The following is a 14,740-nucleotide window of genomic DNA, read 5'->3' as shown; positions in this document are numbered from 1 at the left end:
GGCTGCACAGTGTAAGAATATGCTTTGGGTGTCTTTAAAGTCTCGTGCAGCCGATCGGGAGATAGATTCATCTGAGCTACACCGTGCGGTACGAAAAATTGCATCGTAACTAAGATTTGCACCTTGGTTCAAAAGTTCGTTAGAACTAAGGATTCCTGAACGAATCCTGAAAGGGGGAAACAAAAAAACTACTTTCGGTGGAGATACAGGGGTTGGAGCGGGTTGGAAGCGACACCCCTAGCCAAGGACTGTTTCATGGCTCTTTTTGCGCATCAAACCCGCTCTTGGGAATTGATGCCTGGAGACTTGATTTTTGTGGATTTCGTTCCGTGAACATGTTGTTCCGGTATGCCCCATCCCAGTAAGTGTTTATTCGTAATATTTTGTACTTCAAGCTATGTGTGTTTCATGTGTAAATAAACTACAATTTATTTTATCTTACGTTTTGTTCAATCAAAGGATCCGGGTAGTTTTTGTGTTAAAAGCACTGGTCTCCCGTGACACCCACATAGTTAGGATCCCATGCAGGTCGAGGCACTGTCACCTATCGAATCAGGTACACACCAGGCTTGCAGCGGCGGAGGTTCAGGCCTCCTATGAGCCACAGGTAAAGCACCACACCGTAGCTGCCCTATCTCCCAGGGGGTGGGGGAAAGTGCGCTACCCTTACTTGTGCAGACTTTACATTTACACTCTATGGCAGTGTTTTTCAACCAGAGTTCCTAGGAACCCTTGGGTTCCCCGAGCATCACTAAAGGGTTCGCTGTAATTTTCAGGTAATTTTACAATAGTACCAAATACAGAAGAGGTTACAATGCATCCAATCACAGACGCGCTTATTAGAGAAGGTTGGGGGTTCCTCAGAATTTCACATGGGGATCCTTAACCAAAATAAGGTTGGGAGCCACTGCTCTATGGAATAAAACAAAGGAGTAGACAATGTGGCAGATCTGCACCTTGATTACTGTTTATTAAAGAATACAAAGTAGGTTGATAAAATGTTATTAGGAGACACATTTTGCAACGTTCTTATGATGAAAAATCTAGTTTGTTAAAGTGTGTATGTACAGTATATATATTATTTATATAGCACCATTAATGTACATAGCACTTCACAGCAGTAATACATGTGACACAATCATATAAATCAGCGGTGCGCAAACTGGGAGCGCGAGACTGCCTGCGTGGGGCGCGAGGTTTACAGAGGCCCCGCGCGCTTCCCGAAGGCACTTAAATTAAGTGCCGGGGGAGCTGCAGGGCCTCTGTAAGCCTTTACTTACCTTGGCTCCGGCGGCTTCCTTCCCGCGTCGCCATGGCAACGCGGCATCAAATGACGCCGCAAAGTCATGTGACGTCACGTTGCTATGGCAACGTGACGTCATGACGCTGGAGCGGAGGTAAGTGGGTGTGAGGGGGGCGCGGGAGTGAGAAGACTGTCGGCAGGGGGGCGCGGGGAAAAAAGTTTGCGCCCCCCTGATATAAATAAGAAATAATACAAATACCACATGATGGGAAGAAATGCTTCAGACATAAAAGTAACATTTAGGAAAAGGAGTCGCTGCCCCGAAAAGCTTACACTCTAAACTGATTTTCTATATGGTTAGAGGAATGGCTGTGATTTTTTATCACCACGACATTAGGCACATTGCTGTAGAATATAATACTTGAATGATATATACTAATGAATGATGTGTACATTGAATATAGAGCCATGTTTATCTGCAGTGTTACTCTATAAGAAACTTACTGCGCCGGAGAACACCTAACAGCCGCTCACTTCTGGCACGTAAGGTGTCTTAAAGCGCTGGAATGTGTCTTGTGAATAAGCACCACTTAGGTAATATGGCCAATAATGTTATTTTCCTCATAGAGATGTACATTGTGTAAAAAGTCATGTTTACTTACTTTTCTTCAGAGAGTAATGTTGTTCCTCAGAAAAAGTAACTCGTACATTTGAGGGGGTTTGCTGGACGCTGCTGAATTTGGGGGAAGTTACTGATGATTCTACAACAAAAACAAATCTCATAATATTGTAATTATAATCGTATCTGATATCTGTAAAGAACTATGAACAGTATTATCAAAAAAGAGATTAGTTAAAGAGAAACTCCAAAGCATATACTTAGAGTAGAAACATTACACGTTTAAATGCGATGGGTTTTTTTGATCAGGGATCAATCACTAACATGCACCAATTAAACATGTCACTTCCAATCATTAACTTTGGTCGTACAGTGACTGCCCCTTTAAGGATTGCTTCCTAGAATCTTTGCGGGTTTTGGAACACTTTAATGGACCAACATTAGAATCCTTCTGAGATGGAATGATAGTGTACAGAACTGTCAGAGTCTCAGAAGCATCATGAATTGTACATCACATGTAGGTTTGTGCCCAAGTTCTACGTTTTAAATGTGATGGGTTTTTTTGATCAGGGGTCAATCACTAAATGCACCTATTAAATGTTAGGATTGGCGTTAGGCCCAGCCCCTGGGACAACACGGGTAAAACGTTGCAAACCATCCAGGGACGCCACACGGCTCGACAAAGGAGCAGCTCCAGTATTGGGCTTAAGCCCCGCCCTCGCGTCCCGGAAGGACAAGGCCGATGGACTGACTCCTCTCCCACCCTGCCTGCAGCTAGGCACTGACTCCTCCCCCACCCTGCCTGCAGCCAGGTACTGACTCCTCCCCCTCCCTGCCTGCAGCCAGGCACTGACTCCTCCCCCTCCCTACCTACAGCCAGGCACTGACTCCTCCCCCTCCCTACCTGCAGCCAGGCACTGACTCCTCCCCCACCCGGCCTGCAGCCAGGCACTGACTCCTCCCCCACCCTGCCTGCAGCCAGGCACTGACTCCTCCCCCACCGTGCCTGCAGCCAGACACTGACTCCTCCCCCACCATGCCTGCAGTCAGACACTGACTCCTCCCCCTCCCTGCCTGCAGCCAGGCACTGACTCCTCTCCCACCCGGCCTGCAGCCAGGCACTGACTCCTCCCCCTCCCTACCTGCAGCCAGGCACTGACTCTTCTCTCACCCGGCCTGCAGCCAGGCACTGACTCCTCCCCCTCCCTGCCTGCAGCCAGGCACTGACTCCTCTCCCACCCGGCCTGCAGCCAGGCACTGACTCCTCCCCCTCCCTACCTGCAGCCAGGCACTGACTCCTCCCCCACCTTGCCTGCAGCCAGGTACTGACTCCTCCCCCACCCTGCCTGCAGCCAGGTACTGACTCCTCCCCCACCCTGCCTGCAGCCAGGCACTGACTCCTCCCCCTTCCTACCTGCAGCCAGGCACTGACTCCTCCCCCACCCTGCCTGCAGCCAGACACTGACTCCTCCCCCACCCGGCCTGCAGCCAGGCACTGACTCCTACCCCACCCTGCAGGAGCCAGACACTCACTACTCCCCCTCCCTGTCTGCAGCCATAAAATGACTCCTCCCCCACCCGGCCTGCAGCCAGGCACTGACTCCTCCCCCTCCCTGCAGCCACACTGACTCCTCACCCACCCTGCCTGCAGCCAGGCACTGACTCCTCCCCACACTGCCTGCAGCCAGGCACTGACTCCTCTCCCACCCTGCCTGCAGCTAGGCACTGACTCCTCCCCCACCCTGCCTGCAGCCAGGCACCGACTCCTCCCCCACCCTGCCTGCAGAGAGCTTCGCACAGGAGAGTGAGGGGAAAGATTTGAGTGTTTTGTGGGTGTAGAAGGGGGGGGGGCTGCAGTCTGGTTTTAGAGGGGGGCTGCAGTGTGTGTTTTGTGGGTGTAGAGGGGGGCTGCAGTGTGTGTTTGTGGGTGTAGAGGTGGGCTGCAGTGTGTTTTGTGGGTGTAGAGGTGGGCTGCAGTGTGTTTTGTGGGTGTAGAGGGGGCTGCAGTGTGTTTTGTGGGTGTAGAGGGGGGCTGCAGTGTGTGTTTTGTGGGTTTAGAGGGGGGCTGCATAGGGTGACCATTCGTACCGGTTTTACCGGTACAGTCCCGGTTTTTTTAGGCCTGTACCGGTTTAAGTCTGCCCCGGTTTTTGTCCCGGTTTTTGTCCCTGGTCCCGGTATTGCGGCGGCCGGTTAGTATTTTCTATGTGTGAATGCTGCCGGGGGGACTGAGTGATGGAGAATGCCGGGGGCGGGACTTAGAATGCCGGCCGGCCCGCAGGGGATTGGATGAATGATGCTGCCGGGGGCGGGACTTAGAATGCCGGCCGGCCCGTAGGGGATTGGATGAATGATGCTGCTGGGGGCGGGACTTAAAATGCCGGCCAGCCCGCAAGGAATTGGTCGCAGCATGTCAGAGGAAGCCGGGGGCGGGGCTTCCGCTTTGTGAAGCGCACACGTGACTGACTGCCTTCCCGCTCCCGGCTTTTATGCTCTGTGCGCGGTGAGTGTCCCCCTTCTGTCCCGGGTCCCAGCCGGGACGGGGGGGGGGTGCGCAATAGGAGGTGGTAGCGGGGGTGCGCCTGCCCCTGCCCCCCGGCGTGCGCGCCTGCCTTTGCCCCCCAGAGCGCGCGCCTGCCTTTGCCCCCCGGCGCGCGCGCCTGCCTTTGCCCCCCGGAGCGCGCGCCTGCCTTTGCCCCCCGGAGCGCGCGCCTGCCTTTGCCCCCTGGCGCGCTCCCACCTTTGCCCCCCGGCGCTCACTTCCCCCCCCGTCCACTTGGTGTGGGAGATAGGCTCGGGGGCGGGCAGTGGTGGCTGCGCGTTGTGCGGGCGGTGCAGAGGCTGGCGGGGTGTATGTGTGTGTGTGTGTGTGTGTGTGTGTGTATCAGTGGGTGTGTGTGTATCAGTGTGTGTGTGTATCAGTGTGTGTGTGGGTGTATCAGTGTGGGTGTGTGTGTTTCAGTGGGTGGGTGTGTGTGTATCAGTGGGTAGGTGTGTATCAGTGGATGTGTGTGTGTATCAGGGGGTGTGTGGGGTGTGTATCAGTGGGTGTGTGTGTATCAGTGGGTGTGTGTGTGTATCAGTGGGTGGGTGTATCAGTGTGTGTGTGTGTGTGTGTGTGTGTGTGTGTATCAATGGGTGTGTGTGTGTATCAGTGTGTGTGTGTGTGTGTGTATCAGTGTGTGTGTGTGTGTATCTGTGTGTGTGTGTGTATCAGTGTGTGTGTGTGTGTGTGGGTGTGCGGGGGGGGGGGTGGACCAGTGGATGTGTGTGTGTATCAGGGGGTGTGTGGGTGTGTATCAGTGGGCGTGTGTGTGTGTGTATCAGTGTGTGTGTGTGTGTGTGTGTCAGTGTGTGTGTGTGTATCAGTGTGTGTGTGTGTGTGTGTATCAGTGGATGTGTGTGTGTATCAGGGGGTGTGTGGGTGTGTATCAGTGGGTGTGTGGGTGTGTATCAGTGGGGGTGTGTGTATCAGTGGGGGTGTGTGTATCAGTGGGTGTGTGTGTATCAGTGGGTGGGTGTGTGTGTATCAGTGGGTGGGTGTGTGTGTATCAGTGGGTAGGTGTGTATCAGTGGATGTGTGTGTGTATCAGGGGGTGTGTGGGTGTGTATCAGTGGGTGTGTGGGTGTGTATCAGTGGGTGTGTGTGTATCAGTGGGTGTGTGTGTGTATCAGTGGGTGTGTGTATCAGTGTGTGTGTGTGTGTGTATCAATGGGTGTGTGTGTGTGTATCAGTGTGTGTGTGTGTGTGTGTGTGTATCAGTGTGTGTGTGTGTATCCGTGTGTGTGTGTGTATCAGTGTGTGTGTGTGTGTGTGGGTGTGCGGGGGGGGGGTGTACCAGTGGATGTGTGTGTGTATCAGGGGGTGTGTGGGTGTGTATCAGTGGGTGTGTATCAGTGGGTGTGTGTGTGTGTGTGTGTCAGTGTGTGTGTGTGTGTGTATCAGTGTGTGTGTGTGTGTATCAGTGGGTGTGCGGGGGGGTGTGTGTATCAGTGGATGTGTGTGTGTATCAGGGGGGGTGTGGGTGTGTATCAGTGGGTGTGTGGGTGTGTATCAGTGGGTGTGTGTGTATCAGTGGGTGTGTGGGTGTGTATCGGTGGATGTGGGTATCAGTGGGTGGGGGTGTGTGTGTATCAGTGGGTTGGGTGGGTGTGTATCAGTGGGTGTCAGTGGTGGGTGTGAGTATGAGTGGGTGGGTGTGAGTATGAGTGGGTGGGTGTGTATCAGTGGGTGGGTGTGTGTCAGTGGGTTGGGTGGGTGTCTATCAGTGGGTGGGTGTGTATCAGTGGGTGTCAGTGGTGGGTGTGAGTATCAGTGGGTTGGGTGGGTGTGTGTGTGTGTGTGTGTGTATCAGTGGGTGGGTGTCTCCCTCACCCTCTCTGTCTCTCCCCCTCCCTTTCTCTCCCCCTCCCTTTCTCTCCCCCTCCCTTTCTCTCCCCTCCCTGTCTCTCCCTCCCTGTCTCTCCCCTCTCTGTCTCTCCCCTCCCTGTCTCTCCCCTCCCTGTCTCTCCCCTCCCTGTCTCTCCCCTCCCTGTCTCTCCCTCCCTCCCTCCCTCCCTGTCTCTCCCTCCCTCCCTGTCTCTCCCTCCCTCCCTGTCTCTCCCTCCCTCCCTGTCTCTCCCTCCCTCCCTGTCTCTCCCTCCCTCCCTGTCTCTCCCTCCCTCCCTGTCTCTCCCTGTATCTCCCTCTCCCTCCCTACCTGTCTCTCCCTCTCCCTCCCTACCTGTCTCTCCCTCCCTCTCTCTCTCCCTCTCCCTCCCTGTCTCTCCCTCTCCCTCCCTGTCTCTCCCTCTCCCTCCCTCCCTGTCTCTCCCTCTCCCTCCCTCCCTGTCTCTCCCTCTCCCTCCCTGTCTCTCTCCCTCCCTCCCTCCCTCCCTGTCTCTCCCTCCCTCTCCCTCCCTCCCTCCCTGTCTCTCCCTCTCCCTCCCTCCCTCCCTGTCTCTCCCTCTCCCTCCCTCCCTGTCTCTCCCCCTCCCTCCCTCCCTGTCTCTCCCTCCCTCCCTCCCTCCCTGTCTCTCCCTCCCTCCCTCTCCCTCCCTCCCTGTCTCCCTCTCCCTCCCTGTCTCTCCCTCTCCCTCCGTCTCTCCCTCTCCCTCCCTCCCTCCCTCCCTCCCTGTCTCTCCCTCTCCCTTCCTCCCTGTTTCTCCCTCCCTATCTCTCCCTCCCTGTCTCCCCCCGTCTCCCCGTCTCTCTCTCCCCCTGTCTCCCCCTGCCTCTGTCTCCCTCTCTCTCTCCCCCCGTCTCCCTCTCTCGCCCTCTCTCTCCCTGTCTCCCTCCCTCTCTCCCCCTGTCTCTCTCTCTCCCCCTGTCTCTCTCTCCCTCCCTCCCTCCCTGTCTCTCTCTCTCCCTCCCTCCCTGTCTCTCCCTTTCCCTCCCTCCCTCTCCCTTTCCCTCCCTCTCCCTTTCCCTCCCTCCCTCTCCCTTTCCCTCCCTCTCCCTTTCCCTCCCTCCCTGTCTCTCCCTTTCCCTCTCTCCCTGTCTCTCCCCCCGTCTCTCTCTCTCTCCCCCTGTCTCCCTCTCCCCCTGTCTCCCTCTCCCCCTGTCTCTCTCTCTCTCCCCCCCTGTCTCTCTCTCTCTCTCCCCCTGTCTCCCTCTCTCTCTCTCTCTCTCTCCCCCTGTCTCCCTCTCTCTCTCCCCGTCTCCCTCTCTCTCTCTCTCTCCCCCTGTCTCCCTCTCTCTCTCTCTCCCCCTGTCTCCCTCTCTCTCTCTCCCCGTCTCCCTCTCTCTCTCCCCCTGTCTCCCTCTCTATCTCCCCCTGTCTCCCTCTCTCTCTGTCTCCCTCACCCTCTATGTCTTATCTTAACTGCCGTATACCTACATTGAAGTAACCTACCCTTCTTTCTTCCAGATCTGACTCAAGTTTCACGCGGGAGACATCGGAAGACAGGTAGGAAACACCTCCCCTCCAGTATAATACCTTGAGGAACTGCGGATCAGGTAAGATCCCAGGCGGGATTGCTGCTTTAGAAATTGTGAAGAGGGGGCGTCCTGACACTGGTTAATGGGTTCAGAATCATTCACATCTGGGTTTTTGTTGTTGTTTTTTTTCGATTAGTGAGGTCATCCGACGCACGCGCACACACGCACGTAACAAGGACTAATGGTAGTAAAGTATAAGTGTACTACAATAAATAAACTGTTATGTAAAAAAAAAAAATGTGTCCCGGTTTTTCATTTTCAAAATCTGGTCACCCTAGGGCTGCAGTCAGGGCTGCTTTATACATTAGGCCGACTAGGCACAGTGCCTGGGGCCTACGAACCTTTAGGGCCTACAATATTTAACTTGAAAAAATACCTAAACAAAAAAAATCACAAAATATGAGAAAACAGCAAATTTTTATTTAAAATGCCTTCGAAGTATCGATACCTTTAAATATCGAAAGAAAAGTATCGATGCCAAGTATCGCTAGTATCGAAAGAAACAAGCAAACGATGAAATTAGCATAAAAATGAGTAAAAATATCGGGCACACAGGCCTCTAGAAATAATAGTGCCTGGGGCCTACGTTGGTCTTAAAACGGCCCTGCCTGCAGTGTGTGTTTTGTGGGTGTAGAGGTGGGCTGCAGTGTGTTTTGTGGGTGTAGAGGGATGCTGGTGTGTGTACTGTGGGTGTAGAGGTGGGCTGCAGTCAGGGCTGCTGGTGTGTTTTTTGTGGGATTAGAGGGGGGCTGCTGGTGTGTGTTTTGTGGGAGTAGAGTGGGGTTGCTGGTGTGTGTTTTGTGGGTGTAGAGGGGGGTTGCTGGTGTGTGTTTTGTGGGTATAGAGGGGGCAGCAGTCTGTTTTGTTGGTGTGTGTGTGTGTGTGTCTGCAGTGTGTTTTGTGGGTGTAGAGGGGGGGGGCTGCAGTGAGTATTTTGTGCTTGTAGAGGGGGCAGCAGTCTGTTTTGACATGCAAATGAGCACACAGTGTCACCTTTTGCCTCAAAAGGTGGAGGGTTTTTCGTCACCTTTCTCACCCACCATAACTTATCTAATATCTGTGGTGAAACTAATGGTCTCCTATTAGGGAATTACTCGATTACCTTTTTCATCCACCATAACTTATCTAATATATATATATATCCATCTGCCTAAAACACTTGTTACAACAAAAAATTTAACAAAGATGTGAATGAACAAATGTAACTTTCTCTGGTTTGTTACCTAAACCCAATGTTCTGCACACACTGCTTCACTGCCCATTACTGACAGGCGATGTTCTCAATTAAACGTTTGTACAATATACAAACGTTATCTACACACCACAACTTTTCACGGAGGCCGCTGTGTTGTTCAATGTTGTGTTACCTTTTCTTTGTCCAATATCATCTGCATCTGGCAATATAGTTGTTTCAGCTACAAAAGAAAAGCAACAGTTTCAATGAGTGTAACAACATTTTTTGTTAATATATTTTTGTGATATTATAAAGGAGAATTAACTATTTTGTTTTAAAGAACAAGTGTGTCTTCTCTATATTTGCATAACAATATTTCACAATCACATAAATAAATCAATAAATAATATATACTCATAATAAAAGATTGTTATGGTAGTTACTGTATCTGATTGTTCTGTCTTTTAACCCGAAAGAGAGAGAGAACCCAGTTGTAATCTCGTGCAGAATAACACAATTGAATACAGTAAACATGTATCTATGAGCATGTATATTTTGTATGTAAACAAGAGAATAAAATGATCATGTATATTTTGTATGTCTCGTGAATACAAACAGAATGCAAGTAAAGAAACAGCAGCTTTGCCATTAAAGTGGTGCGTAGATTTGCATTGTAAACATGTATCTCAGCATGAATGCCAGGCACAGTTCTAGTCCTGCGCTGGTACTGGCCAAGTACAGATGTGCTGCAGCTGGAACAACTTTTTAGCGATACTTCTGTGTAAGAAGAGTTTCAAGAGGATCGTGTGTCACTGCAAAACTGGCAAAAATTACATCAATTTCATCTAGCGCATTGTTCAGGGGTTCCTAGGAATCCTTGGGTTCCCCCGGACATCCCTAAAGAGTTCCCTGCAATCTTAAGATCATTTGAAAATTTTACAAAATACAGAAAAAAATACAATGCATCTGATCCCAGATACGCTATTAGAGCGGGTTGGGGTTCCTTACAATGCATCGAATCTCAGACACACTATTAGAGAGGGTTGGGGTTCTTTACAATGCATCTAATCTCAGACACGCTATTAGAGAGGGTTGGGGTACTTTACAATGCATCTGATCCCAGACACGCTATTAGAGCGGGTTGGGGTACTTTACAATGCATCTAATCTCAGATGCGCTATTAGAGAGGGTTTGGTTCCTTACAATGCTTCTGATCTCAGACACGCTATTAGAGAGGGTCGGGGTTCCTTACAATGCATCTAATCTCAGACGCGCTATTGGAGAGGGTTTTTGGTTCCTTACAATGCATCTTATCTCAGGCTAGTTGGGGCTTAAAGGGTTGGAGTACCTTACAATGCATCTGATCTCAGAAGCGCAATTAGAGAGTGTTGGGGTTCCTTATAATGCATCTGATCTCAGACACACTATTAGAGAGGGTTGGGATACCTTACAATGCATCTGATCTCAGAAGCGCAATTAGAGAGGGTTGGGGTTCCTTACAATGCATCTGATCCCAGATACGCTATTAGAGAGGGTTGGGGTTCCTTACAATGCATCTGATCCCAGACATGCTATTAGAGAGGGTTGGGGTTCCTTACAATGCATCTGATCCCAGATACGCTATTAGAGAGGGCTGGGGTTCCTTACAATGCATATGATCTCAGACACACTATTAGAGAGGGTTGGGGAACCTTACAATGTATCTGATCTCAGATTTGCTACTACAGAGGGTTGGGGTTCCTTACAATGCATCTGATCTCAGACGTGCTATTAGAGGGGGTTGGGGTTCCTTACAATGCATCTGATCCCAGACACACTATTAGAGCAGGTTGGGGTTCTTTACAATGCATCTGATCACTGACACACTATTAGAGCAGGTTGGGGTTCTTTACAATGCATCTGATCACTGACACACTATTAGAGCAGGTTGGGGTTCCTTACAATGCATCTGATCCCAGGAATGCTATTAGAGAGGTTTGGGGTTCCTTCAAATGCATCTGATCCCAGATAGACTATTGGAGATGGTTGGGGTTCCTTACAATGCATCTAATCCCAGCCATGCTATTAGAGAAGGGTGGGGTTCCTTACAATGCATCTGATCTCAGACGCGCTATTAGAGAGGGTTGGGGTTCCTTACAATGCATCTGATCTCAGACACGCTATTAGAGACTGTTGGGGTTCCTTACAATGCATCTGACCTCAGACACGCTATTAGAGAGGGTTTGGCGTTCTGCAGAATTTCACAATATAATTATAGGGTTCTTTAACCCCAAAAAGGTGGAAAACCATTGATATAGCGTCTGTGTGTCATAATATAAAGGGGCCAACATGGCGAGCTTGCAATTGTCGTTAGGGGTCGGAACTGTAGGGACGAGTTACATGATATTTTTGTTGTAATACAGTCCCCCCATTCCCTGCTAAAATGTGTGAGCAGGAACATTTCCCACATTCGTTACATGCTGTTTCCTCAGAAAACGTCCTAAAAAACCCAGAGATAATTATAAAATATAAATGTTAAAAGACGACACTTACATCTGCTCCTCTTTCCTGTCTCCTGACGTGAGGTCTTACAGGTCGTGCTACCTAAAATATCAAAATCTGTTTAAAGAAAACGTACATTTCCATTCTAGACTCATATTTTGTGTTTATTCTCTGACCCCACTGTGTGTGTGTGTGTGTTTGTGTGTGTGTGTGTGTGTGTGTGTGTGTGTGTGTGTGTGTGTGTGTGTGTGTGTGTGTGTGTGTGTGTGTGTGTATATCAGCTCTGGAGCGAGTGAGCGGAGTTGGCAGCGAACGGAGGGGGTCTGATGGCGGGAAAATGCAGGTATATCAGATACCTGATAAGGTAAGATCATTATGCACCTTGATAAAGAGCGTATCGCGCGAAACGCGTTGGTGGGGTGGCCCGTGGGCTCGTTTTTGTACTTGATGCCTTGATTCATTAAAACTTTTTTATTTTCATGGGACACACTCTCTTGCAGTTCTCTTTGTTCACTGTCTACAGTGGTGCTCCAACTTTCCTTTACCTGTTTGCTTGGATCCGGTGAAAAAACGGAGGCACACACCTGTGGAGGGACATCACATAGAAGACCCTACGGATGTGAGTAGTTTTACTCTTGCACACCTTTTCATTTGTCCACATCGATGCACATATGTCTGGACACTAGCCAGTGGGAGTTATCACTAATCCTAGTGGAACTCCATCCAGCTATTCGATTTACGGGGCATTTAGGTGTTTTTCATTATATGATCATTGGTCTGTTTATTCATGTGATACTCCAAGGATTTATACAGTGATGGAATCATTTCACTAAGGCTTGCCTAAGCCATTCATCTGGGTTTGAGCACCATACAGCTTCTTTTTACGTAATTTTAGAATCACTTTAGTAGCGCACTTTATTTTTTCCTTTTTTGTAATAACAGAACGGTATCATCTATTCATTTTTTATTATATATATATATATATAGTGATGTCCACACCACGTTGCAGTCTCTTTATGGGGTTTATTTACAGGGATTAAATCATCTATTCATTTTTTTTTTATATATATATATATATATATATATATATATATATATATATATATATATATATATATATATATATATAGTGATCTCCACACCACGTTGCAGTCTCTTTTAGTCCCAATGTAAGGCAGGAAACACTGTAATTCTCTTTATGGGTTTTATTTACAGGGATTAAATCATACACCACCAGGCCCACTGTCCCTTTAAGTCAAACAAATCATAAAATAAAATGCCTATTCCCTTTAGGGAAAGCCAACGACACTGTAGCTGTCGCCCTCACTACTCAGATGGCCAGCTAAACTGATTCCCACCACCAAAACATGCCCTGGCATAAGCAACCATGTACACAGTCTCTGTACACAACAATAAAGTGTTTTCCTTATCTGTTTGGATCAGAGGTCCCGCTTCAGCACGGCCTTATGTCCTTTCCTCCTAGGGGAACTCGGCCCCACGTGGGCTCAGAGAAACTCTCCTCTGTAAATGCCAAGGACCGGACATCCCCGCTTCAGCATGGTCTGTCTTTTTTCCTGCTTTCCTCTGGGATTCAAACCCAGGCAGTCCCAGCAACTCGGCAATCACCATCCAGCGGGTCCAAGGAACTGTGCCAGCCTCTTCTTTAGCTGGGGGGCACTTCTCTGTCCCCCTCTCTGGGACAGCAATCTCTCACTCTGTGAGTCTCAGCATGTGTGTCTCTCAAATGGCAGCTTCCTGTGTACTTTAAAAACATTTCCTTGTTCAGCCAGTTTAATTATGCAGCAGCTGCTGTTGAGTTTCCTAGGGGGATTAACTCTATGTGTTGAAAAAGTCTTATAGCTGCGCTATTCCCGCTCCTAGAGGACCGTGATGGTATCACATATCCCTCCCCCCAGCGAAACATTGTCCTGTGAGCGGCTCGTGCACCATTCCCATGCACCAGCCACTTTGTCAGAGATGTCTAAAATCCACCTCTTCTTTTTCCTTGCCTTGCAGTTGAAGAGTCTTACCTTCGGGGCAAGTACTAGGCCTTCTGGGCCTGCAGACTGGTCCTTCGCTGCCTTTTTATCTTGTGCCGGCCAGAGTCTTGGGTTAAAGCTCTGCCTTTGTTGCTTCCCCTTCTGCAAAGGTTCCTGAGCATCCTGCTGTCTGTTAGCTCTCTCTGCCAGGACTCTATCCCGCTCTGTGACCCTGATCTGCCATCCTGAAGATGCATCTCTATCCTCTTCCTCTTGTGCTCAGAGTCTCCTTTACCCTGTAGAAGAGCGTTGATTTCGGTCAGCTCATTGCGTTCACTCGCCAGTGATTGTTTGGCCTTCTCTTGTGAAGACAGCAACTCCGCTTTAGCGGGGATGGCTTTTGGACCTTTCTCCATCAGCGTACCTTCAGTGTTTGAGACTAGAGACCAGTCATTCAACACAAGTTCTATGTTTGGTTCACACCATTTATCTGCAGTATTTCCATTTCGGCGGTATTCTCCTTTGCCCCAAGTGCACCCCATGGCGCCTCATTTGGTTTTAACTCTACCACCCTCTTTTTCCCGGACTCCTTCTCAAGGATCTACTTCATATTAGGAACCTCCTTCTGGGCAGCAGTAGAGTCCAAACTAACATCACGCTCATTCTTCAGAGCCTCGAGCGCCTCACCCAGGTCACGCTTTTGTTTCTCTGCCATCTTGCGGCCAGCACGCTCAGATTCCAGGTCCTTCCTCAGATCTTGAAGCTGTCCTTCTGCATTTCTTTTTCCACTCAGTGCAGCTGCTAGTTCAGCTTCTTTGGTGTTGAGTCGCGATTCCAAATCTGCCAGCACATTCAGAGCAAGATTTAAATCTGTTTCCTTTTTTCCATTTCTGGCCTGTAGCAAGTTTAGTGCTTCAGCGAGAAACTGCTGTCTCTTGAAAACATCTTGCAATTCTCCTCTTAGGGCCTCCATCTCATCAATGTGGTCGCACTGAGTTTGCCTCAACGTATCCTCCATCATACCGCGGAGCTCTGCAGTTGTCACTAGGATCGCTGCTGCTTCTGTTTTCCAGGCCTGTTTCTCCTTGGCGTACTGATTCTTGGGGATGGAACAGCCTGTCTGCTTCTCCAGCTCTTGCTCCAGTTTCTGGACCTTTTCCCGCTCCCTCTCATACCGAGTCACCTGGCACCTAAGCTCCGCCTCCACCGATGCTCTGGTGATGCTCAGCGTGGCCTTCAGCTCCTCATGCTGCTCTGTGGGGACACACTGGGTACTCAGATGCTCCTGTAGCCCTTAGACTTTGTTAGAAGCCTGGAAATTTCC

The 14,740-nt window shown here is 49.8% G+C and overlaps 1 protein-coding gene across 1 annotated transcript in view; it reads right to left on the bottom strand.

The window, feature by feature from the left end:
• Positions 1-14,740, bottom strand: part of LOC142490866 (uncharacterized) — a 165,535-nt gene that overhangs the window by 111,755 nt on the left and 39,040 nt on the right. Inside the window, exons 10-12 of the mRNA XM_075593284.1 lie at positions 11,489-11,539; positions 9,150-9,197; positions 1,906-2,004 (exon numbers count right to left, since the gene is read on the bottom strand). Of these exons, the coding sequence (XP_075449399.1) occupies positions 1,906-2,004; positions 9,150-9,197; positions 11,489-11,539 (198 nt within the window). The remainder of the gene's footprint in view (positions 1-1,905; positions 2,005-9,149; positions 9,198-11,488; positions 11,540-14,740) is intronic.

Source organism: Ascaphus truei, chromosome 3 (assembly GCF_040206685.1).
Source record: "Ascaphus truei isolate aAscTru1 chromosome 3, aAscTru1.hap1, whole genome shotgun sequence".
NCBI classification, from domain to species: domain Eukaryota; kingdom Metazoa; phylum Chordata; class Amphibia; order Anura; family Ascaphidae; genus Ascaphus; species Ascaphus truei.
The sequence above is the reverse complement of the archived record's forward strand: the minus strand, read 5'-3'. Positions and strand labels throughout refer to the sequence as shown.